The sequence below is a fragment of the Bos indicus genome, chromosome 24 (assembly GCF_029378745.1).
Source record: "Bos indicus isolate NIAB-ARS_2022 breed Sahiwal x Tharparkar chromosome 24, NIAB-ARS_B.indTharparkar_mat_pri_1.0, whole genome shotgun sequence".
Classification (NCBI taxonomy): Eukaryota; Metazoa; Chordata; class Mammalia; order Artiodactyla; family Bovidae; genus Bos; species Bos indicus.
In genome coordinates this window covers 906,385-932,349 of record NC_091783.1, presented here as the reverse complement: position 1 = coordinate 932,349, position 25,965 = coordinate 906,385, and the positions used below count along the sequence as shown (strand labels likewise).

At 44.0% G+C, this 25,965-nt stretch overlaps 1 protein-coding gene across 7 annotated transcripts in view; it reads left to right on the top strand.

Annotated features, from left to right (window-relative positions):
- Positions 1-25,965, top strand: part of LOC109577961 (probable 2-ketogluconate reductase) — a 31,595-nt gene that overhangs the window by 883 nt on the left and 4,747 nt on the right. The window contains exons 1-6 of one of the 7 annotated variants that reach the window (XM_019986955.2): positions 16,852-16,931; positions 17,131-17,177; positions 21,285-21,669; positions 22,569-22,740; positions 24,175-24,353; positions 25,710-25,806. In XM_019986955.2, coding sequence (XP_019842514.1) covers positions 21,288-21,669; positions 22,569-22,740; positions 24,175-24,353; positions 25,710-25,806 — 830 coding nt within the window. In that variant the 5' untranslated portion in view covers positions 16,852-16,931; positions 17,131-17,177; positions 21,285-21,287. Of the gene's footprint in view, positions 1-16,848; positions 17,178-17,203; positions 17,790-17,826; positions 19,975-21,284; positions 21,670-22,568; positions 22,741-24,174; positions 24,354-25,709; positions 25,807-25,965 lie in introns of those variants that run through there. The other 6 variants (XM_070778611.1, XM_019986956.2, XM_019986954.2 and 3 more) reach the window with 6 other exon arrangements.

The following is a 25,965-nucleotide window of genomic DNA, read 5'->3' as shown; positions in this document are numbered from 1 at the left end:
ATTATAAAATTTAAATAATATAAAAGTTAACATTTTAGCTATATAGTTCAGTGGCATTTAGTATGTTCACATCATTTTGCAACATTACCACTCCAGATACTTACTTTGTTTAAAAGCTTTGTTGAGATATTATTCACATACCATTTGTGGCTCAGCTGGTAAAGAATCCGTCTGCAATGTGGGATCCCTGGGTTGGGAAGATCCCCTGGAGAAGGGAAAGGCTACCCACTCCAGTATTATGGCCGAGAGGATTCCATGCGCCGTTCCATGCGCATTCCATGCGACATGGGTCGCACCGAGTCGTACATGAATGAGCGACTTTCACTATGTTGTACTACAACCATCAAGTGATGCACCCATTTAAAATAAGATGGTTTTTCACAGAGTTATGGAACTCGGTGATCCAGTTATGGGCGGGCATGGCAGTCCACTCCAGTATTCTTGCCTGGAGGATCCCCATGGACAGAGGAGCCTGGTGGCCTGCAGTCTATGGTGTCTCAAAGTGTTGAACACTTCTGAGAGACTAAGCAGAGCAGACACAGCAGTTAGTCCCACATCCTTCTCATCCCTTTTGCTTTTGGCAACTTTTAATCTATCCTAGGGCCTTCCCTGGTGGTTCTAGTGGTAAAGAACCTGCCTACCAACGCAGAAGACAAAAGACAGTTGTGTTCCATGCCTGGGTGGGGAAGATCCCCTGGAGGAGGGCATGGCAACCCACTCCAGTATTCTTGCCTGGAGAATCCCATGGACAGAGGAGCCTGGCAGGCTGCAGTCCATGGGGTCGCTAAGAGTCAGACACAACTGAGCGACTTCACTTTTCACTTTTCATTTTCATGCATTGGAGAAGGAAATGGCAACCCACTCCAGTGTTCTTGCCTGGAGAATCCCAGGGACAGGGGAGCCTGGTGGGCTGCAGTCCATAGGGTTGCACAGAGTCAGACATGACTCAAGCGACTTAGCATGCATGCAGGCAACCTATCCTAGATGTTTTGTGTAAATGTAAACATAAATATGTAGTCTTTTGACTTCCTTCACTTAGCATAATGTTCCCAGGGTTCACCCACATTGTATAAACATAATAGCAGGCATCAGCACAGTTGACCCTTGAACAACACGGATTTGAACTTACACATGTACTGTGTGTACTACATGGCCTGCAGTTGGGTAAATCTGGGGAACTAGGGATATAAGGGGCCAACTGTATAGTTATGCAAAGATTTTTGACTTCACAGAGGGACATCACTGAAGGATCAACTGTACTTAGTTCCTTTTTGTTGTTTGTTGTTTAGATATACTGCATTTTATCTATCCATCAATTAATTGACATTAGAGTTGTTTACACTTTTTGGCTGTTATGAGTAATGCTGCTATGAACACTCATATACAAGTTTTTGTATAGATTTAAGTCTTCATTTTTCTTAGTTATATACAGGTGGGGTAGCTGAATCATATTATAATTACATATAATGTTTTGAGAAATTGCCAACTGTTTTCAGACCAGCTATACCATTTTACATTTCCAACAGCAAATGATGGTATTGGATTTCTCCATGTCTTTGTCTCTTGTTATTTGTGTGTTTTTGTAGCTGTTTTTTTGGAATGATATCCTGCTAGTTGTGATGTTTTATTACATCAAAACTTTCCCTGATGGTTAGTGCTATAGAGCATCTTTTAATATACTTGTTGGCCATTTGGAGAAATGTCTGTTTATATCCTTTGGTCACTAAAAATGGATTAGTTGTCTTTTTACTATTGAGTTACAGGAGTTCTTTGTACATTCTGGATAGAAATCTCTCATCAGATATATGATGTGAAAATATTACCTCCCACTTTGTAGATTGAATTTTCACTTTTTATTGGTATTGGTTGCAGCATAAAACTTGAAAATTTTGAAGAAGTCCAATGTATCTTCTTTTCACTCTGTTGCTTGTGCTTTGAGTGTCATATCTAAGAAACCATTGCCTAACTCAAGACCAGGAATATGTACTACTCTTTCTCCATAAGTTTTACAGTTTTAACTTTTCCTTTTAGGTTTGTGGTCATTTTGAATAAGTTTTTGTGTATGGTGTTAGGTAGGTATCCAAATCCACTCTTTTGATTTTTTGTTTTGTTTTTGCCATTCCATGTGGCTTGTGGGATCTTAGTTCACCAACCTGGGATTGACAACTCCGTTCTTTTGTATGTGGATATCCAGGTGTCACAGAACCATCTATTGGAAAGATTTTTTTTTCACCATCAAGTTGCCTTGACACTCTTGTTGAAAATCAGTTGACTTTAAATATAAGGATTTATTTCTGTAGTCTCAAGTCTATTCCAATGATGTGTATGTCTAGCCTTATGTCGTACCAGACTGTCTTGATTAGCATAGCTTTGTAATAAGCTGTGAAATCAGGAAGTGTTAGTCCTTCTATTCTGTTCCTTGTTAAGACTGGCTTGGCCATTCTGGGTCCCTTGCATTTCCATATAATCTTTAGGATTAGTTTATCAATTTCTGCAAAAACAAAAAGAAACACACACACTCCTGGGATTTTGATAGGAATTTTGTTGAATTTGTACACCTATTTAGGGAATATTGCCATCTTAATAGTATTAAGTCTTCCAATCCATGAATATGGGATATCTTTCCATTATATAGGCCTTCTTTAATTTCTATGATTTTTATAGTTACCACTATTCATGTCTTGCACTGTTTATTAATTTTGTTCCTAAATATTTTATTCCTTTTGATGCTATTTAAATGGAATTGTTATTTTAAATATTTTCAGGTTATTCATAATCAATGTATAGAAATAGATTTTATCATTTGGTTTTATTTGTTATTCCAGTTTTATTGAGCTGTAACTGACATACAGCATTGTATAAGTTTAAAGTGTACAGCATAATGATTTGACTTGTGTACATCATGAAATGATTATCACAGTAAGGTTGGTGACAATCCATTATCTTATATAGATAAAAAAGAAAAGAAAGAAAAAATATTTTCCCCTGATGAGACCTCTTAGTATTTACACTCTTAACAACCTTCATATATAATTTATAGCTGTGTTTATTATATTAATCATATTGTACATCTGTAGTACTTTTTAATCCTTGTTATGCAGTTTTATTTATTTATTTGGCTATGCTAGATCCTTGTTGCTGCATAGGCTTTTCTTCAGTTGTGGCAAGGAGGGGCCACTCTAGTTGTGGCGTATGGGCTTCGCATTGCAGCACCTTCTCCTGTTGTGGAGCACAGGCTCTGGAGCGTTTGGGCTTCAGTAGACACAGCTCCAGGACTCCAGAACACAGTCTCAGTGGTTTGGGATGGAGTGGGTGTGGCTCCAGGACTCCAGAACACAAGCTCAGTAGTTGTGGCATATGGGCTTAGTTGTCCCAGGCATGACGGATCTTCCTGGACCAGGGAACGAGCTTGTGTCTCCAGCATTGGCAGGTGGATTCTTTACCACTGAACCACCAGGGAAGCCTCACTTACTTCAGTTCAGTTCAGTTCAGTCACTCAGTTTTGTCTGACTCTTTGCAACCCCGTGGACTGCAGCACGCCAGGCCTCCCTGTCCATCACCAACTCCCGGAGTTTACTCAAACTCAAATCTGTTGAGTTGGTGATGCCATCCAACCATCTCATTCTCTGTCGTCCCCTTCTCCAGCCTTCAATATTTCCCAGCATCAGGTCTTTTCCAATGAATCAGTTCTTCGCATCAGGTAGCCAAAGTATTGGAGCTTCAGCTTCAGCATCAGTCCTTCCAATGAATATTCAGGATTTATTTCCTTTAGGATTGACTGGTTTGATCTCCTTGCAGTCCAAGGGACTCTCAAGAGTCTCCTCCAACACCACAGGTCAAAAGCATCAATTCTTCAGTGCTCAGCAAAGCTCAGCCCACTTACTTAAAACAGAAAATGTGTACCTTTTGACCACCTTCTTATAGTTCTCCTTCCCTCATCCCCCCACCTATAGTAAAGCACAAATCTTCTCTTTTTCTGTGAATTTTTTGTTTTTTGAAGCATAATTGACCCACAACACTATGTTGGTTCCTGGTGCATAACATAGTGGTTTGATATTTCTATACATTACAAATTACAGTTGATTTTTGTATAGTGATCTTGTACTCTTTGGGCTTCCCAGGTGGTGCTTGTGGTAAAGTACCTGCCTACCAATGCAGGAGACATAAGAGATGTGGATCTGATCCTTGGGTCGGAAGATCCCCTGGAGGAGGGCATGGCAACCCACTCCAGTATTCTTATCTTGAGAATCCCATGGACAGAGAAGCTTGGTGGGCTACAGTCCGTAGGGTTGCAAAGAGTCAGAGATGTGTGAAGTGACTTAACACATACTCTGCAACCTTGCTAAATCATTTATTATTTTGAATGGTTTTTTTAGTGGATTCCTTGAGATATTCTGCATATAAGATCATGTCATCTGCAAACAGGGACAGTTTATTTATTCCCTTCCAATCTAGATGCTTTTTATTTCTTCGTTGTCTAACTGCCCTGGCTAAAACATCTAGTACAGTGTAAAATAGAAGTGGCAGGAGTAGACATTTTGTCTTGTTCCTTATCCTAGGAGGTAAGAATTCAGACTTTCACTATTCAATATCATGTTTACTGTGGGTTTTTCACAGATGCCCTTTATGAGGTTAAGGAAATTCATTTCTATTCCTACTTTGTTGCGTGGTTGTTTATTTTTTAGTATTTATTCATTTTGGATGCATTGCATCATTGTTGCCATGCACAGGCTTTCTGTAGTTGTGGTGCATAGGCCTCTAGTTGTTATAGCTTCTCGCGTTGTGGAGCATGGACTCTAGGGTTCGCAGGCTTCAGTAGTTGCAGCACACGGGCCCTGTTGCCCTGTGGCAGGTGGGATCTTCCCAGAGCAGGGCTCTAAGTGGTGTCCCTTATATTGCAAGGTAAATTCTTAACCACTGGACCAGCAGGGAAGCCCTGTTTGTTTTAATCATGAAATGCTGTTTGGTTTTTCCAAGTGCTTTTTCTATTGAGATGATCATATGGGTTTTGTACTTTATTCTGCTAATATGGTGTACTACACTGATTTTTATATGTTAAACCAATCTTATCTGCATCCTGAGAAATCTGTATGCAGGTCAAGAAGCAACAATTAGAAATGGACATGGAACAACAGACTGGTTCCAAATCAGGAAAGGAGTACGTCAAGGCTGTATATTGTCACCCTGCTTATTTAACTTATATGCAGAGTACATCACGTGCTATGCTGGGCTAGATGAACCGCAAGCTGGAATCAAGATTGCTGGGAGAAATATCAATAACCTCAGGTATCCCGATGACACCACCCTTATGGCAGAAAGTGAAGAAGAACTAAAGAGCCTCTTGATAAAAGTTTTGAAAGAATAGACTGAAAAAGTTGGCTAAAAACTCAACATTCAGAAAAGTAAGATCATGGCATCTGGTCCCATCACTTCATGGCAAATAGATGGGGAAACAATGGAAACATTGACAGACTATTTTTTTCGGCTCCAATATCACTGCAGATGGTGACTGCAGCCATGAAATTAAAAGACGCTTACTCCTTGAAAGAAAAGTTATGACCAACCTAGATAGCATATTAAAAAGCAGAGACATTACTTTGCTGACAAAGTCCATGTAGTCAAAGCTATGGTTTTTCCGGTAGTCATGTATGGATGTGAGAGTTGGACTGTAAAGAAAGCTGAGTGCTGAAAAATTGATGCTTTTGACCTGTCGTGTTGGAGGAGACTCTTGAGAGTCCCTTGGACTGCAAGGAGATCCAACCAGTCCATCCTAAAGGAAATCAGTCCTGAGTATTCATTGGAAGGACTGATGCTGAAGGTGAAACTCCAATACTTTGGCCACCTGATATGAATAACGGACTCATTGGAAAAGACCCTAACTCTGGGAAAGATTGAAGGCTGGAGGAGAAGGGGATGATAGAGGATGAGAAGATTGGATGGCATCACTGACTCAACGGACATGAGTTTGAGCAAGCTCCAGGAGTTGGTGATGGACAGGGAGGCCTGGGAGGTGTGCTGCAGTCTTTGGGTTCGCAAAGAGTCACACGTGACTGAGCAACTGAACTGAAACCAACCTTGCATTCCTAGAATAAATCTTATTTAAGTACTAGTATTAGTCTCTCAGTCATGTCTGACTCTTTGCAACCCCATGCACTGTAGCCCGCCAGGCTTCTCTGTCTATAGGATTGTTTAACCTATATGCTGAGCACATCATGAGAAATGCCTGGGCTGGATGAGTTACAAGCTGGAATCAAGATAAGCAGGAGAAACATCAACAACCTCAGATATGCAGATGTTGCCACTCTAACGGCAGAAAGCAAAGAGGAACTAAAGAGCTTCTTGATTAGGGTGAAGGAGGAGAGTGAAAGAGCCGGCTTCAGACTGAAAAAACTAAACTGAAAAAAGCTAAACTAAGCTAGACTAAAAAAGCTGGCTTAGTTAAAAAAACTAAGATCATGGCATCTGGCCCCATTACTCCATGGCAAATAGAGGGGGGGAAAAGGTGGAAGTAGTGACAGATTTCCTCTTCTGGGGCTCCAAAGTCACTGTGGATGGTGACTGAAGCCATGAAATCAGAAGACAATTGCTTCTTGGCAGGAAAGCAATGAGAAAGCTAGACAATGTGTTGAAGAGCAGAGACACTACTCTGCTGGCAAAGGTCCGTATAGTCAAGGCTATGGTCTTCCCATGTGAGAAGACCTGTGAGACCTGGACTGTAAAGAAAGCAGAACACCGAAGAATTGATGCTTTTGAACTATGGTGCTTGAGAAGATTCCTGAAAGTCCCTTGGACAGCATGGAGATCAAACCAGGCAATCTTAAGGGAGACAAACCCTGAATATTCACTGGAAGGACTGATGCTGCAGCTGATGCTCCAGTATTTTGGTCACCTGATATGAACAGGAAACTATTGGAAAAGTCCCTGATGCTGGGAAAGATTGAGGGCAGAAGAAGAGGGTGTCAGAGAATGAGATTGCTGGATGGCATCACCAGTGCAGTGAACATCAACTTGGGCAAACTCTGGGAGATGGTGAGGGACAGGGAGGCCTGGCATCTGCAGTCCATGGGGTCATGAAGAGTCAGACATGACTGGGCAACTGAACAACTCAGTCGTGTCCAACACTTTGCGACCCATGTACTGTAGCCCTCCAGGCTCCTCTGTCTGTGGGATTTCCCAGGCAAGAATAGGGGACTGGGTTGCCATTTCCTTCTCCAGGGGATCTTTCTGACCCAGGGATTGAACATAGGTCTCCTGCATTGCAGGCAGATTCTTTTATCTTCTGAGCCACCAGGGAAGCTAAGTCCTATTTGGTCTCAGTAGTTTTTCAAAATATGTTGCTGAATTTGGTTTGCTAGTATTTTATTGAAGGTTTTGTGTCTATAACTCACAAAGGATATTGGTCTGTAGTTTTCTTGCAGTATCTTTGTCTGATTTCGGTATAGGGGTGAAAGGTTGTTGCTGAATCACACAAAGACGCTGGGATTCTTGGCCCCTGGAGGAGAAGAATTCAATCCGGGGCCAGAGACGAGGCTTGATCACTCAGAGCTTTTGTGTAATAAAGTTTTATTAAAGTATAAAGGAGATAGACAAAGCTTCTGACATAGGCATCAGAAGGGGGCAGAAAGAGTACCCCCCTGCTAGTCTTCAGCTGGATGTTATATAGTCACTAGCAGTCTGTTAATGAAAGAAAGGAATGTCTTAAAACTCAGAATGGCACCAGGCCCCTCACCCATAACATGCATTTTGGGATAATCTTGGCACCAACTGGTTCATCCTGGGCCATAGAATGATTAACTTGAATCTTGAAGAAGGGCCGATCACCATACAAATAGTTTTGTTTACATAGATTAGGGGAACAATATCTGAGTATAACATACTAGTTTGTCAAGTAGGTTCTGAGCCAAGAGGCTGAACCGACTTGAAGACAGAGTTTGGGGTAAATGCATAGTACATTAGCATAGCTTAAGACAAACATTTCCATAAGGAAAAGGCATTGGTTAACTTCAGGTGAAACCAGGTGTCATTATGGCAACACAGTATTTTAAGAGAAACCTCTTTTTAAATTTGAATAGAGAAGGAAAAAATAATCGCTAGTTTGTTTCCTCCTGCTGCTTAAGAGAGAGAAAAATGTCTGACACTTGCAGGCTATTTTCTCCATTGGAGACCCCTGGCCTTCCTGCCTGTTACCCTCTCATTCCCCCCTTTTCTTTTAGGAGAATTATGTTGCCTAGGGAAAAGGGGCGTTGTTCTCGTTCATAACTGCTTCCGAGCTGACAAGGAGCGTTGTCCCTAAATTGGTGAGGCAACATATTCTCCTAATTCTCATATTGAGGATATCTGATCCAGGGGCCCCAAATAGTAGTTGGAGGAAGGTGCAGCAGTAGCAGGATTTTGAGCAACCATTTGTAACTTAAAAGCTTTTATGTGGCTAGAAACAAATCTAGTTACACAGTTACAGATGTAAGGTAACATAGTCATTAAAACAAGTTAAAATCAAAATTAAAAGTCACATTATGTCCATAGTTAAAGTGCAACGTGTTGCACCAGTCCATTTTAGGGTTGGTAGATGTCATCAGATGAAGAGGCATCACATGTGATTGTTGTCGAAGGTATTCACAGACTTATTCACAGACTTGGAGAAAGTCTTTTCCTTAAAGTGGAGATGTCCACCATGGGAAGCCTTCCACTGATGAAGAGGGGAGTGTTCCACAGACCCAGCAGTTAGACCGATTGTGGAATGCAGCATAGGAGTGAACCCAGGACAGGAAGGCATTGTCTTGAGGATCAAACGGCACACTCAGGATTTTTGGAGTCAGCAGAAGTAGGCTCACGTAGATTTTCAGGCCTATCTGAAAAGTACAAAGTCAGAGCGTAGAAAGTCAAGACATAAAATGAAGTCACTTAGTTTTGGTCAGGGTGCCACCTCTTAACTTGAGTGTGATGTACCCACGAATCAATTCCTGGCACTTTGACAACTGTGGGAAAAGAAAGAATAACCTGGTAAGGGCCTTCCCAGAGGGGCTCGAGGGATGGGCCCTCAGATCCCAATGTTTTTATGAGGACCTCGGTTCCTGGCTCAAATAGAGGCTTGCTTGACTCAGAGGCTGGGTCAGGAGTCGTCTCCCGGAGTTCTGTTAATGCCTGTTGAAAAGCTGAGAGCTGAGTTACATAACTAGTTAATTCCAAGGCTTTGGGGTCTATAAGAATGTCTGTGCGTAAAGGCCTTCCATAAATGCATTTAAAGGGGGACGGTCCCTCCTTTTTTGGGGCAGTTCAAGCCCTCATTAAAGCTATGGGTAGGACTTTAATCCAATTGTCCTTCGTCTCTTGAGTTAATTTTCGCAAATGTCTTTTGATAATGTCATTACCTTTTTCAACCTTTCCTGAGGATTGGGGTCTCCAGGAACAGTGTAAGTGATATTCTATTCCTAGAGTTTTAGATACCCCTCTGAGTTACAGCAGCTTTAAAGGTGGAGCCACTGTCACTCTGAAGGCTCTGTGGCAGCCCAAACCTGGGGATAATTTCATGGATTAAAATCTTTATAACCTCCTTATCCTGTTCACTATGACAGGGAAAAGCCTCAATCCATCCAGTAAAAGTATCTACCCAAACTTGTAAGCAAGAATATCCATTGGCTTTTGGCATATGAGTAAAATCAATTTCCCAGTCCTCTCCAGGATACTTCCCACTTCGTTGTAATCCAGATTTTGCTAGCTTTTCAGTCTTTGGGTTATTTTTCTGACAAACCTCACACCTTTTGATAATATTTTTTTTAAGTTTTTATTACATTTTTACTTCAAACAAATGAGAAGCCATTTAGTAAGTACTCTCTGCAACCCAAATGAAAACTCTGATGTGAATCCTTAAGAATTTTCTACTGAGCATTTTCAGGAATTATTAATCGTCCATCCTCGGACTGTAACCATCCTTTATCAGTAATCTTTGTTCCTCTTTTTTCGTATCTTTCTAATTCTTCCTCAGTATGTTGTGGTTTTTTCTGTTCTACAGGACCTGTCCGGATCAAAGGTGTCTGCAGTGAAGGGGTTTCATAAAGTGTCGCTTTTCTGGCTTGACCGTCAGCCAACTGATTACCTTTGGCTACTTTACTCCCATCCCTGTTGTGCCCTTTTCAATGCATAACAGCTACTTCTTTAGGACAATATATAGCAGTTAAAAGTCTCTTGATCTCTCTGAAATGCTTAATAGGTTTTCCTGTTGCTGTTTTAAACTTTCTTTCCATATTGCAGCATGAACATGTAAAGTCAAATAAGCATACTTAGAATCTGTGTAGATTTTACCCGCTGCCCTTTGCTTAACTCTAGAGCTCGGGTGAGAGCCACAAGCTCTGCTAACTGAGCACTGGTTCCCTGGGGGAGAGATTTTTCTTCCAAAACCTGTTCAGCAGTCACCATGGCGTAACCTGCTTTACGCTTTCCATCCCGAACAAAAGAACTGCCATCTGTAAATATTTCCATGTCAGGATTTTCTAATGGGGTATCCATTAGATCCTCCCGAGCTGCATAGTTAGGAATTGGGAACAATTGTGATCGGGTGTTTCATTTTCCTTTTCAGGAAGGAAAGTGGCAGGCTTTAAATTTCCACAAACTCTGAGCTTAGTTACAGGTCTTTCTAACAACAATGACTGATATTTAGGAAGCCTACTGTCTGTCATCCAAATATTAACCTTAGAATTTAAGATTCCACTCACATCATGAGAAGTCAGTACAGTAAGTTTTCGTCCATTAATTATTTTTAAAGCTTCAGGTGTTAATAAAGCTGCTGCCACAATTACTCTTAGGCAGTGGGGCCACCCACGTGAAATTACATCTAATTCTCTGCTTAGATAAGCAATAGGTTGCTGGTGAGGCCCTCGGGTTTGTGTCAAAACTCCCAAGGTCATACCTTTTCTTTCAGTGACAAACAAATTAAATTCTGACCCTGTGGGCAAGCTCAGAGCTGGAGCTTGCAGGAAAGCAGTCTGAAGAACCTTAAAAGCCTTTAGAGTTTCTGGAGACCAAACCAATTTGTCAGTTTGGGCCTGTTGAGTTTCAGCTATAAGTTTATATAAAGACCAGGCAAGTTCTCCATAACCCGGAATCCAAATGCAACAGTAACCTGTGATTCCCCAAAATCCTCTCAATTGTCTTAAAGTCATAGGTAGGGGGTGATTTAGTATAGGTTTAATTCTCTCAGGGCCTATGGCCCTAGTCCCTTCTGATAAGGTTAGGCCGGGCTATCAAACCGATTGTTGACACAGCTGAGCCTTTTCTCTTGATGCCTTGTAACCACAGCCTGCCAGAAAGTTTAAGAAATCTTCTGAGGCTCCCAAACAAGCTTCCTCTGTCTCAGCACAGAGCAAAATATCATCTACATATTTTAACACCACCGCTTTAGAGCTATTAAAGTTTTGTAGATCCAGTGACAAACTTTGTCCAAATAAGTGAGGACAGTCACGAAATCCCTGGGGCAAAACTGTCCAGATTAACTGAGAAGCTGGATGCGTAGGGTCTTCAAAGGCAAATAGAAATTGACTTTCTTTCACCAAAGGCACTGAATAGAAGGCATCTTTCAAATCAATTACTGAGAAATATTTGGCTCCTTCAGGAATTTCAGACCATAGAGTATAAGGATTAGGCACCACAGGGTGTAAAGGAACTACAGCCTCGTTTATTATACGTAAATCTTGAACTAGTCTCCATTTACCATTTGATTTCTTTATACCCTAAATAGGAGTGTTGCAAGGACTGTTACAGGGAATTAGTAGTCCCTGCTCCTTTAAATTTTTGATGATGGATTTTAACCCTTCCTTAACCTCAGGTTTCAGTGGATACTGCTTCTTATGTGGAAATAAGTGAGGGTCTTTGAGTTTGACAACTACAGGAATAGCATTTTGTGCTTGACCCACAGATTTTCCATCAGCCCATATTCTAGGATTTATATTTTGTTCAGCTAAAGGGAGAGAAATGGAGGGCTCCATATTCATGAAAACAGAGACATAGACCCTGCTCAGTGTATCCCTCCCCAAAAGGGTGAGGGAGATTCTGGCACGATCAGAAACTCGTGTGAAAATAGCACAGAATCCCAGTTGCAAGATAAAGAATAACAGAAATAATACCTTTTGGCTCGTCCAGATAGTCCCATTACGGAAGCGGATCGGGAAGAAAGTGGGCCAGGGGCTTCAGTAAGCACACAGTAAGTTGCCCCAATATCTAAAAGGAAATCGACGGATTGGACCCCCACAATTAGTAATACCTGGGGTTCCTCAGGTGTAATTAGGACAGGAGCTTGTGTGGGGACCCCAGGGCACCTTCAGTCCTGATTGTCTTGAGAGTCCAACTCTGGAGACCTATGCCTCTGGGGGCAGTCTCTCTTCCAGTGTGGTCCTTTGCAGACCAGACATGGAGCCAGGGGCGGCTTAGATGCCTGAGGGCAATCCCTCTTGAGGTGCCTCTCCTTTCCACAGTAATAGCAAGCCCATCCCTTTTCACCTAGGTCCCTCTGGGCATCTTTCTCAGGCTGTTTAAGAAAGTTTTTCTTAGCCATTGCAAAGGCTTCCACCTTTTCCATTGTCTTTTTTTGCCTTTCTTTCTTTTCCTCATATTCCCTACCATGATAGACTGTCTGAGCCAGTTGTAACAGAGTATCTAAAGACTGATTTGGTCCATACGCCCATTTTAATAGCTTACGGCGGATATCTGGAGCCGACTGAGTGAGAAATCTTTTAAGATCACTTTTTCTTGTTCTTTACAGAACCAGTCTAATTGTAAAACAGTATTATACTTAAGAGACCCTCCAACTGGCCACCATTCGTCGTCCTCCAATGGATACCGTGGCCATGCAGTATCACATTGGAAGACCAGGTGTGTCTTCTTTAAGCCTTGGGGATCAAATCTATCCCAGTTTTTCAGGATACAGTTCAAAGGAGTGGGGCCAGAATTGTTAGCTCCCATCTGTAAGAGAGAAAAAAAGCGATCAGCACCATTTTTCTACCAGAGGCGTCCCTCCCTGCTCTAGATGGGGGTGTAGACAGACTTTACACCAAAAGCTTTTCCTTCCTGGTTGGACTTAGTCTGTCCCTTACCGACGCAGGCGCCGTCCTCGTCCCTCCTGGTTCTACCACCGAGATGGGGTGAGGATGTACCAGGGGTAGACCTGATAGCATCTCTACCTGACGTCCAGCTCTTCACCATTAACCTTGCTTGCCTCTGATGTTACCCGGGGTGAATCAGAGTAACCTTCTGGAATGCCTCCCAAGCTAAGACTGCTGGGGGAAACAGTCATCACCTGAGTGCCTATGCACAACCCTGAGTATATTCCTGACCACAATAAGACCGATATGAACATAAAGCTGAGATGTTCTTTCCAAGCATCACCACACCAGTATAAGAGCCTCCTCTGGTCCACTAAGAGCCAGTGTTACCAAAGGAAAAAAACCCATTGTAGTCCCAATCTGAGTAACCTTTAACCTCTGAGATGTTTTTGGAGCTAGAGATCCATCTAGTTTCTGAACTTCCAATTCTTAGTGAGGCTAGGCACTTTCTTGATTGCCAATCCAAGTTTGGGACCTAAGCCACAGTACACAGTAACGGTATAGATCACAAGTCCCTTGAAAGTCTATGATCCGATAGATTAGGTTAGTACTGCTAATTCCCAAGGAGTTATGAAATGGTCAAAGAGACCAAAAAGATTGACCGAGAAAGGAGAGTTCGGTCCACACGCTTTGCCCATTTCTGGTCGGTTCCCGAAGGAGACATTGGGTGCCTCTTGGGATTGGCAGGTTGGTATAAACCCCTGACAGGTTTCTGCCATAAGCCGTATGAGATCACGGTGGAACCGCAGAGCAGGGCTCCTCACTTGCTTCACGCAGGGCATGTCATTCATTCTCACAAGCACATGGTAGCGTTAGTAAAGCACAGCAGGTGTTCGCTAAGAGAACAAAGAACTAAAGCTCCAAGCATCCTTACCTTGTCCTGAAGGATCCCGGATGAGCCCCCAAGATGAAAGGTTGTTGTTGAATCACGCAAAGACGCTGGGATTCTTGGCCCCTGGAGGAGAAGAATTCAATCCGGGGCCAGAGACGAGGCTTGATCACTCAGAGCTTTTGTGTAATAAAGTTTTATTAAAGTATAAAGGAGATAGACAAAGCTTCTGACATAGGCATCAGAAGGGGGCAGAAAGAGTACCCCCCTGCTAGTCTTCAGCTGGATGTTATATAGTCACTAGCAGTCTGTTAATGAAAGAAAGGAATGTCTTAAAACTCAGAATGGCACCAGGCCCCTCACCCATAACATGCATTTTGGGATAATCTTGGCACCAACTGGTTCATCCTGGGCCATAGAATGATTAACTTGAATCTTGAAGAAGGGCCGATCACCATACAAATAGTTTTGTTTACATAGATTAGGGGAACAATATCTGAGTATAACATACTAGTTTGTCAAGTAGGTTCTGAGCCAAGAGGCTGAACCGACTTGAAGACAGAGTTTGGGGTAAATGCATAGTACATTAGCATAGCTTAAGACAAACATTTCCATAAGGAAAAGGCATTGGTTAACTTCAGGTGAAACCAGGTGTCATTATGGCAACACAGTATTTTAAGAGAAACCTCTTTTTAAATTTGAATAGAGAAGGAAAAAATAATCGCTAGTTTGCTTCCTCCTGCCGCTTAAGAGAGAGAAAAATGTCTGACACTTGCAGGCTATTTTCTCCATTTGGAGACCCCTGGCCTTCCTGCCTGTTACCCTCTCAGGGGCCTCATGGAATGAGTTGATAAGTCACTAGTCCAGCCAAGAAAAATCGATTATTTGACCAAAGCTCTCCATTTCTCCTTTCATTTCCTCTAAAAATATCTAATCATTAAGAAGATGGAAATAAATAGGCTAAATCATCTCTGAGTTAATCAGACATCTTGAATTATATTTTATCTTTAGAAACTGAATTCTTCATTTTAAAAATGACTAAACATAAGCATTAAAAAACGCAGTCTGGAATTCTCAAGAAAGGGCAAGACAGATGTTTAGTGGGAAAAGATGTTCCTATGTCTCCTAATTGGGAAAGGATACACATGGCCAAACAGAGCCCTCATTCCTGTGGAGCAACTGTCTTGAGTTGAAAAGAAGGCAGTTTGACAGAACTAATTGTTACTAATAAAAAATTATTGAAGAGCCTTATTACTCTTCTAGAAGGATTTGCATTTTTAAGAGAAGAAATGTTTTAAATCAAGTGTAAGACAATGTTAAAGTGAGACTTTCTCTCAAATTTCAGCAGAGGCCCCAAGTTGAAGATAAATGTACACTAGACTAATAGCAAGAATAAATAACAGCTAAGGTAGGAAACTTCTTAGAACTGCCTGAAACTGAAAGAGGAGAGTAGAGTTTTAGTAGAGTAGAATAGAGTGGAGACTGAAAGAGGACGTAATGTTTTACTATTCTATCTCTAGGTCATAAAAAGGCTCTTGAGAAAGCATTGCCTTGCAAAATGGGTTTATTCAGGAATAGCAAAATCTGCGATTTAAAACAGGCAATCAATGGCAAAAGACAAGTCCAGAGAACAAAAGAGAAGAATCTCTTTTATAGAGGAGAAGGGAGAGATGAAGGTGAAAGAGGAATGAAGAAGCTGGCTTAATACTCAGAACATTCAAGAAACTAAGATCATGGCATTCAGTCCCGTCACTTCATGGCAAATAGATGGGGAAACAATGGAAACTATGACAGACATTATTTCCTTGAGCTCCAAAATCACTGCGGACAGCAACTGCAGCCATGAAATTAAAAGACACTTGCTCCTTGGAAGAAAAGCTATGACAAACCTAGGCAGCGTTATTAAAAAGCAGAGACATTACTTTGTTGACAAAGGTCCCTATAGTCAAAGATACGGTTTTTCCAGTAGTCGTGTACTGATGTGAGAGTTAAGACCATAAAGAAGGTTGAGTGCTGAAGAATTGATGCTTTTGAACTGTGGTGTTGGAGAAGACTCTTGAGAGTCCCTTAGACTGCAAGGAGATCAAATTCTAAAGGAAATCAATTCTAAAGGAAATCAACCCTGAATATTCATTGGAAGGACTGATGCTGAAGCTCCTATACTTTGACCACCTGATGAGAAGAGCAGGTTCATTGGAAAAGACTCTTTTGCTGGGAAAGATTGAAGGCTGGAGGAGCAGGGGAGGACAGAGGTCAAGATGGTTGGATGGCATCACCGACTCAATGGACATGAGTTTGAGCAAACCCTGGGAGATGGTGAAGGACGGTGCAGCCTGACATGCTGCAGTCCGTGAGGCCGCAGAGTCAGACACGACTGAGCGACTGAACAACAAAGGGGGAGCTGGGCATGGCTTGTAATAAAGAGTCCATTGGAGGGAACCTGGATTTGGAAGTAGAGGCTTCCTATTAGCTGGGTTGCTTCCAGACTGGGAGGACGGTTTCCTTCCTTGTAGGCAGTGAGGTTGTGCCCTTCTTCCTGCTGGGTCTCCAATCAAGGGAGAGTGGTGCCCAGCACTATCCCTTCTGGCTTCCCAAGTCTATCTTAAGTGAGGTTTCTGCGTGTTGATTTTCACACTTCTCACGCTGAGACTGGCCTGCAACCTCCCGCACCGGACAGGCCCCACACTCTATCATCTAGACTCTGCTCCTGCAGGAGGCGCCATTTGCCCTTCAGGCGGCTTCTCCCAGAGTTCTCGGCCTCTGGACCTAATGCTGGAAGTGCGGGCTCGGCCTAGTTGGATGGGGCAGGGCTCGCAGAGGAGCTGGTTGTGGGCTTTGGGGTGGGGTGGGGCGGGGCGCCGGGACGGGGGCGGGGCGGGGCAAGGCTGGGGCTGGCTCCGGAGGGGAGGGGCGGGGCTTTGCGCTCTTTGACCTGAGTCTTCACTGACCAGGTTTTGCCTGGGAGGTTGGGTTGGCTGGAACGTCCCTTAAATCTGGAGTCTTTTTAAAAGGTAAATGTACCCTTAGAATGTTGCGATGTTGGGGGAGACTGGATCGAGCTCTGCTGCATAGACATGACTGACCTTGGACTTCACATGGGGCAGGTGGGCAGCATTAGTCTCCTAAGACCCTTCTGGGCCCCCAGGGCACAATCCTGAAGAATTTATTAAGGAAACTCCAGTGCTGTTATTTTTACCTCCCTTATTCCAGAGAAGACTTAAGGTGGCTTCAGAGATTCTCAAGGTCATTTTGGACAGGTATGTACTTTTTTTCTAAACTCTAGGCAGTTGGCAGATTAAGCTTTAAATGAATAAGATTCAGGTACCCACATCAGATTTTACAGTTTATTCCCTACATTAGTCAAATTTTAATTTTTTAATCTTGCCTTTCTTTTCTCTGATATTTAGCAAGCCCTGACAAACCATTTCTTAGGAGGGAAGCAACCGTTTTTTGCTGAGACACATTGTGACAGTGTTGGTTTTAAGTTGCATTCGATTTGTTGATAACCTGGTGACTGGAGAAACCTCACACCAAGGGTGTAAACAGTGCAGTTTTCATTAAGCGAAATGAAATGGCAAACACACACTCAAGGATATGCCTTTTGGTATATCCTAATCTTCAGGTCCCTTTATCTAATCATGCATGAATAGATGATTTGCAGCAAATCTAGAATATCAGCATAAGGATGATTTTAAAAAGCAGAGGGGCTAAACATGGCATCCCCTACTCTTCGTTACAGAGATCTTTTTTTTTTTTCCCCCAGTCTGTTTTTCTGAGCCTCTTTGGAGCAGAATCAGGGCTCTGTAGAGGACAGAGAACAAACAATTGTGATTTCATCCCCATGGAAAAGGCAGAGAGCTGCTCCATAGGTGAGACTGTGGTAGCCACGCGTTCCGGGAAACAAACTCAGAAGGACAATGCAGATAGTGGTGTGCAGTTTATTACACTGGCAGGCCCAAGGCAGAGTCTCCTCTTAACCAACGACCCTGGCCAGTTTTTGTGAAAACCTTATATACCCTAAGTGTATTTGATCAAACCCACCTCCCCAAATTCCTTGAAACTAGTCTGGACAAGGTAAAAGAGAGAGATGATCAAAGTTAACCCATGATTCTTGTGTCATAAGTCTAGGTAGTTAAACAGTGGACATTTATCAATAGGCCTGTGGTCATATCCCGATAAACATAATGGAATTTACGACTTTGTTCTGTTACAGAGATAATTAGCATATTCTTTTATGCAACAGAGAGTCCAAGTCCAAGTCCTGAGGCTCTTTTATCTGAGGGGATCTGGTTTTCCATTGGTATTCCATTTCTATAGACACCGGGCACAAAGTTCAGAGTCCATTGGGAGGGTGACCATGTGTGTAGCCTAATGTTTGCAGTGTGGCGTAAGATGGAGTCCAGCTCTGTCTGTTTCCTCCTTCAAGATGAGAATAGACTTTGAAAGGAACTAGAGAGAGGATCCGGAGAAGGCAATGGCACCCCACTCCAGTACTCTTGCCTGGAAAATCCCATGGACGGTGGAGCCTGGTAGGCTGCAGTCCATGGGGTCGCTAAGAGTCGGACACGACTGAAGTGACTTAGCAGCAGCAGCAGAGAGATGATCAGAGGACAGAGTGGCAGGGAGAGAAGACAAGTCAGTGGGTGCCAGTTTGAAGCAAGTCTTGGCATGTTGGAGATGTGAGGATGATGGGAGGGTATTGGACTCGTCTTTCAAATACTGCAAGGAAGCTTCGTGAGGAAATAGAGTTTTAAGAACATTTTTAAAAATTTTACTGTGCTATATGAATTCAGTCTCTCTTTTTGGTGTAAGTTTGTTTCTAGACACTTAGCTAGATGTCTAAATTGTTCTTCAGATTTGAACATTAGTAACCCCCTTCACTGAAGGCTTGCCCTCGGTCCTGCAGGCTCTGAATGCTCTCTTTCATTATCTGGGCCAGATAATGTTTGCAGAATACCAGGTGCAAGGCTGTGTGTTCCCCTCACTCTGCGTTGGAGGAGAGCAAGTTTTAGAGAGAATCACAGTTAGGCGAGTGGCCTGAACCAGCACCTGTGGTCCGCTTTTTGTCCTCCTTCCTGCCCGCACCCCATCTTTGTTTCTTTCTCTCTGTTCCCAAAACTAAAAATATTTTTTTGGTTGCAGTTGGTTTTTATTTTCATTTTTGGTTTTAAGTTTTAAAGCTCTCTCTTACTCCCCTCCCCCTTCCTGGCCCCACCCTTGCCCCTTCTGTGACCTGAAGTCCTCTCACCTGGGTCACCTGGTGCTCCCTGCCCTGCCCTGCTTTGGGCTCAGAGTTCAGCTGGGCAGCCACTGGCTGGCCAGGGATCTACATGCCTTTCTCTGCACCTCCCTCATGAGTGCCATGCACGTGTCCATCTTACTTTTCCTTGAAAGAAGAGGTTGGAAGCTCATTCTACTTTATTTTTCTTTCTGGATCTCAGTTTTAAAGAGGCTTTAAAAGAAGAAAATCCTGAGTTTAAAGCCTTGGGTCTGTGGAAGGCAATTTCAGCAAAGTTAATACAAAGTCTTTTATTTTTTAATTGAGCAATCATTTTGCAAGGAGAAAACTAATTTTAAATCCATGTTAGCAGTTCAAATTAAACAGTGCAAGGAGCATGCACATAGCAGTTAGAAAATATACATGTCTGAACTATCATTCTCTTAAAACAAAGCTGTAAAATTTTTTATTTTTCCAAATTTCACCCATGGGTTTATCTTTTGACTTGGATAAAATGTGGGTGCCTAACAATACACCTTCTTTGTGGTGAGTTCCTTTATTGTCAGAATGTCCTAACCAACCATCATGTCAATACTGGGCATCCAAGGATGCCTGCTAGAGGCAAGTCCACTTACCTCTCTGTGTGCAGAAATTAGCGGAGGAGAATGAGATGTGATCTCAGGGCGCAGCTGTAAAACACACCTGCTGATATCATGTCAGTTTCACCAAGAACCCAGGAAGCCTGGGAGCCCTTCGATCAGCCGCAGAGCGGTGCTGGAGCCAATGTTCTCTCTTTCAATCCTGCCCGCCCCTCTGAGCACCAGGGTCAGCAGCAGGTAGGATCCATGCTCCCTTCTAGGAAAGCAGTTAATGGGGATCCCACTTCCTCTCTCATGCTCCTTGGCTAGATGCCTGACTGTGAGTGGAGATGGTTAGAGGCTGGTGCTGGTGAAAGGAGTTATGGAGCAAGGGACAGAGCCCAGGGACAGGGTGAGCTCCTGAATCTGCCCAACGCTTCCACCCCCCACTACTGCCATCTCCCCCCACTTCGACTCTCATCTCCTCTTCACCTTTGGAGAGGCTATAAGTCACGTGGATGGTCTTGGATTTTCACTATGTACACCCACTGACAGTAATGGCATGATGGATGTGTGTCATTGCTCCATAACCAACTTGAAGCAGGCAGGAATTGAGCCTGCTCTCTGTAAAACTAAAGTCTTATCCTGAATGAAGCTCTTTTAATCTTTTACTCAAAGTCCAAGAAGTAACACAAGTTTTTTTTTTACTCTTTCGCTGTTTGTTTATTTTGCTTTTTATTTTGTTCTGAAATACATAATGGAAAAGAAGAAGGCAAAACTACACAGACATGCTACTGGCATACTGCAATGAACCACAGGTTAAAATGAAACTCTTACACATTTCTTAGACACAGCTTGACTTGTATATTTTAAGACTCCTTCAGTTGGAGAAAGAAATTCTATCATTGGAGTTGGCAGAGACATTTGTAGAACAGCAGTGAGAAACAGTTGTTTCTAGGCAATTATTTTATGAAGGGAAAAAAGAAATAATTAAGTCCAAGTTGGAACCTACTTATTTGGTTTAGCATTTCATAGCCATATCTAACGGAGAAGGCCCCCAAGAAGTTGTTTTTTTAGCCAACTATGCTCTGAACTTTGAACACATTTTAAACATTTTTAGCCAAGTTTGTGACCCGAAGATAAAATGCACTCATTAGCCTCAACTCTTGAAAGCAGCTGGTTTTCTTTTTGGAAGAAAGCTATAAAATGTTTCAAAAAAAATCTTATTTTAAATTAGGAACAAGGAACATAAAAAATTATTTAATTCGTTTGACAGACAATAACAAATATCTTCTACTTTCACAGTAAAAAAAAAATCAGTTACTGCAGCTGCTACGGCCAAAGGGCAGAAATAAAGACCCATGTCCAATAGGAGGAACGTGGGTCTGATGGGGTGTTGGTACCTTCAGAGTCCTGGTCTGTTCTGGTTCAGACTTTACAGGAATTCATCCAGGAAATAATTCCAGTCTTATAGTTCAGAAAATCTAAAGAATAGTAGAAGAGCATAGAGGTTGTTCTCTTGAAAACTCTCTGCTCTGACAGCAGAAATTATATCTGTCTTTCTGCAGGCCATGGGTGATCAGGACCTACCTGGAGTTCTGGTGTCTGATCTTGAAGGACCACATGGTATATGTGAAGATCATGCTGAAGACCTGAAGAGACACTTTAATCTCATTACCATGCAAGACTTTTTGGAAAATAAAGCACAGCTGGGTCCCCAGATTCAAGCTGTGTACATCTGGTGTGGAAGGCCGGCTGTCAGCCAGGAGCTCCTGCACAGCCTGCCCTCCTTGAAGATCGTGGCCAGCGCAGGGGCAGGGCTGGACCACCTGGACCTGGGGCTCGTGGCCAGCTTTGGTGTGAAGGTGGCCAACACACCACATGCTGTCTCCAGCCCCACAGCAGACCTGGGGATGGCCTTGCTGCTTGCTGCAGCTCGGAGAGTTGTGGAAGGTAAACAGCCAGGAGATGTTGGTTTTCCAGATTAGATGACAGATGTTTAATATCACACCTGATAAGGCCCTGGTCTCTTCACACTGTGTCCAGGACTTGGTGGCCCTGGGGCGGGAGCCAGTCTTGGTTGCTACAGCCTAGTCAGGGCCGGGCTCAGCACCTGCACACATGCAGTCCACATGGTCTGTCTGAACACTGTCTTTTCCTCCACCACCTTCTACTCACTGTGCCATGGGGGTACCTGTACATGTGAGGTAATTTCAGCACCACTAGGGAAATGCCCTGGGGTGGTCCATTGGCCAGTCAGCCTGCTACCCTGGGGTGAAGGCCCACACATGAATAGGTGAGACGCCACCTCTCCACACACTGGACATCACTGGGAGTGTTCTGGGAAGGACAGCGCAGCATTCAGCACTTGGCCGTCATCCTGGTGAAGCTCTGGGGTGAAGCGGCTTGAGGAGAGGAGGCAAGAACCAGGCTGGTTCTCTTCTGATTGCTGGTTCACATGTGCACACTCACACATACATACACACTTGCATATGCACATAAGCCATATATAAACACACATGCCGTCACATACACATACATGTAGTCACAAACGTACAGACACAAACACCAGAACCAACAAATTTTAACCACAAGTCCTCCCTTAATGTGAAAGAAGTTGCTCGTTTAAAGCATTAGGCCAGGAGGCTCAGGTTTGTGATGAGGAAACTGCTGTCCGATCCATCCTTCTTCCTGCAGAAACATTTTGCTGTTGTATAGACATGCCTGAGCACCCAGGGTCCACCTCGGGCTTCCTTCAACCTCATCTTTCAGTCAGGAGGTCCCGTGAGGGTTGTGGGGATTCTGTGTGTGGTGCTGTCCACACTGCCCACTCTGCACCTTGTTTATTTCAGGTCATCAGTTGGCTGTTTCACCACATACAGAGAACTTTCCTACAGACTATATGGGTCAACAGGTGACTGGGGCCACTCTGGGAATTATCGGCATGGGCAGCATTGGCTATAAGATTGCTCAAAGGGCCAGAGCATTTGAAATGAAGATTGTCTATCACAATAGGAAACGCAGGTAAAATTCAGAAAATGGACTTGAAATTAACTGAGCAGAACTTACATCATCACTGACTTCAGTATGGCTTCAATATATTATTTCTTCACTTTTTATTAGATTCCCTTATTCTGTCTCCAAAAATCAGGGTTGATGATCAAAGAATGGATTGTAGCATTTTTATGATTCCCTAAAAATGTGGCAGGTAAGCTTCTCTTCATGGAAGAAATTTCACCAGAGGAAAGAGATTTTGGCTCACCTACAGTTACGTGCTTTTTTCATTTGTAAACTGATTCTTTCTGACCATGGGAGATGCTGCCCACACTTTAATACACATAACCCAAGGGCACAGGGCTTCCCCCAGCAGTGCTCGGTCTGAAACCATCCTCCTCATACTCCACGAGCAGCATCTGGCCCAGCGCCCGGTCTTTTGATTCTGTCTCAGACCTGCCTGTTTGCTCTCACTTCACTGATGCCTCCTGCCTACGCCCTGGCTTTTCTCACCGGCATTCCACTCCCCCAAGGGGCTGCGCTCTGTTCTTGAACGTCAGCCCATTTGCAGACCAGCCGGAGAAGGGCGCTGTTCAGAGCCTTTCAGCGGCTTCTGTTCCCTGGAATAGCTTTCTACTCACAGAGGCAGGGTGACCTGGGAGACCTTCCATTAGGACCGCCCTCTTCAGTCGATGTGGACACAGTGGACAGTGGTGAGGCTTCAGTAGCTGTCACAGCTCCCAGTGTGGTAAGGGCTGATGCAGAGACCAGGGCTCTTCGGGACAGGCATGTGATACGAGCAGGGCCTTCATAGTGGCTGGGCATGCTGGCTGTTCCTTTCCTCCAGGCAGTCCCCTGGCCAAGATGTGTAGAAAGAATCCATACAGCTTTGTATTGCTTATTTGTAGGGCAGGAGTGGCTACCAAGGATGCTGAGACCTTCTGGAGCTTGGCATTTTTGTTGAGTAATCAGCTGCCTGGGGTGGGCCAAGCAGGAGCTAGGATTGAACCCCAAACAGCACATAAGCTGCCTGCACCAGAACCTTGGGTCCGTGCTCTCTGTTGAACACATGGCACTCCCGACCCTCTCCCATTTTGTTGTTTTTTTCTGGAGTTTCTGATGTGTTTGCCCATATCCAGCAGTGTCTCATGTCACTGAAAGCATGTCTGACACCATCGGCTGTGCCAGCCTCTGGGGGCTCAGGGCTGAGTGAGAGGAAGTTCCTGTCCACAAGAGGCTTGCAGTCTGGTGTGAAATGCCACAGACACAGGGCTCAGAGCACCCAGAGGCACAGGTTTCCACGGGTAAGCCCTGAGCTCAGGGTCTAGCCACCTCTGAACCCACATGGGGTCTGGCCCCATGGGGGACATACTGAGTCTGCAGCCCTCTCAGAAACTCCTTCCTGGGGCAAATGGATGAATTTCTAAGCAGAGAACATGGTCTTCTCCCTTGTTCCCTTCATAGAAAATTGGAGGAGGAGGAAGCTGTTGGGGCCATTTACTGTGAGAGGCTGGATGACCTCCTTCAGTGGTCAGACTTTGTGATGTTGGCTGTGAGCCTGACGCCACAGACCCAGGGCCTGATCGGGAAGCGGGAGCTGAGGTTAATGAAGCCCACCGCCATCCTCATCAACATTGGCAGAGGTACCCACTCCAGCTGTATGTGGGCTGGAGGGCTGTGCAGAAGGATCCCCAGCCCTGGCCACTCTTTCAGCATTTCCAGTCAACCTTTTCCCTGAATGGTTTGAAAAATCCACTAGACTTGTGGGTGGTGCGTTAAAGGGATTATACTTTATATTTAGAGGTATTTCTGATTTTTATCTTCACATCATTTTGAGCCTCAAATTAGTAACATAAAGAATGAGAATGCTGAACCTCTGTGGGAATTTCATATCGCAGTGTGGGCATCTCCTTGGGAGGGCCATCACAATTTGACTTTCCACGTGTTATCAAGCAAAAGTGAGGGGCATGAATTTTCTGAGCCTCACTTAGTTTGGTTATTTGACATTTGCGTAGAGCTTTGTGTGTCTGTGTACAGGGAGCCATAGGTCCTGTGTTGTAACTAAGTTCTCTGGAGCATTTGTAAAGGAGAAAACTGGGTCCTCAATGCTGGGGACGTGAGCACGTGTGAGGATTGGTGCTGGCATCACACTTGCCGGCGACTTGCCTTTGGGGTTGGGGGCCAGAGGACGTGTGAGACCTGGCACTACCAGCAGCTACCTGGATCTCTCATCTTTAAACCCAGATAATAGTGCTTGCCATGAAATCCCACAGGGCCAAGCTAGTGTGCTTGAAGGTCTCGAAAATTCATACCCTGTCGACAAGCAGGAACGACCAGTGCATTATGTGCTTTTGGTGATGTCAGAGGTTGGAGACAAAGATTCTAGAAAACCAAACACCCCAGGAAGGGCCTGGAGCTAGGTGTCTCCACCAGCAGCATGTGCAGGCTGGGTGCTGTCTTGACCAGTGGGGCAGCTCAGCCCACCAGTGGGAAGGGGACTTCTCTGCTTGAGGGAAAGGGCCTTCTCAGCTGCTGTTCAAGCAGGCCCTGCTATTTCATGTTTGAAATGCAGTTATGGTTCATGTTTGTGGCTGCTTGGTTTTTTAGCATGTATATAAAACTATTATCCGGGGGCTGCTTCCTGGAATCCTCTGGTGGTTGGGAGGTGGTGTGGTGAAGTGGAGGGCCCAGGCTCAGGGCCGGACAGACCTGGGCTCAGATCTGGGTGGATGTGTTAGAAGTATATGACTTTGGCTGAGTATGTCACCTATAAAATGAGTATTGTCTTCTGCTGGGTAAGCAGAGTCAGTAAGACAGCGTCTGTGAAGGGCTTAGTGCACTGCCTGGCACATGGCAGGCTCTCAGTGTCTGAGAATAGATTGGCAGAATGAAGTTCACATGCTTTTTGTCAAACTTCTGACAAGATCAAGATGTGTTTCAGTGTAACCAGAGAGCACTGCCTAACTTGGGCCTACAGAGGAGGGATCTCATCCACCCAGGTCTGCTAGTTGATCAAGAAGCCCTGGTGGAAGCCCTTCAGACCGGGCTCATTAAGGCGGCAGCGCTGGATGTGACGTACCCAGAGCCCCTGCCCAGGTAAGGAAGCCAGACAGGATCTACAGTTCTCTCCCTCTGGGTGGGCGAGGCCTCAGACAGCTGTTGCTTTTGGCTTCTGCGGCCACGTTGAGCTGCCTGTTGCAATCACATAGGGTCTTGGCCTTGGAGCATGCCCCTGGTGACCTGTCCATTTCTGCA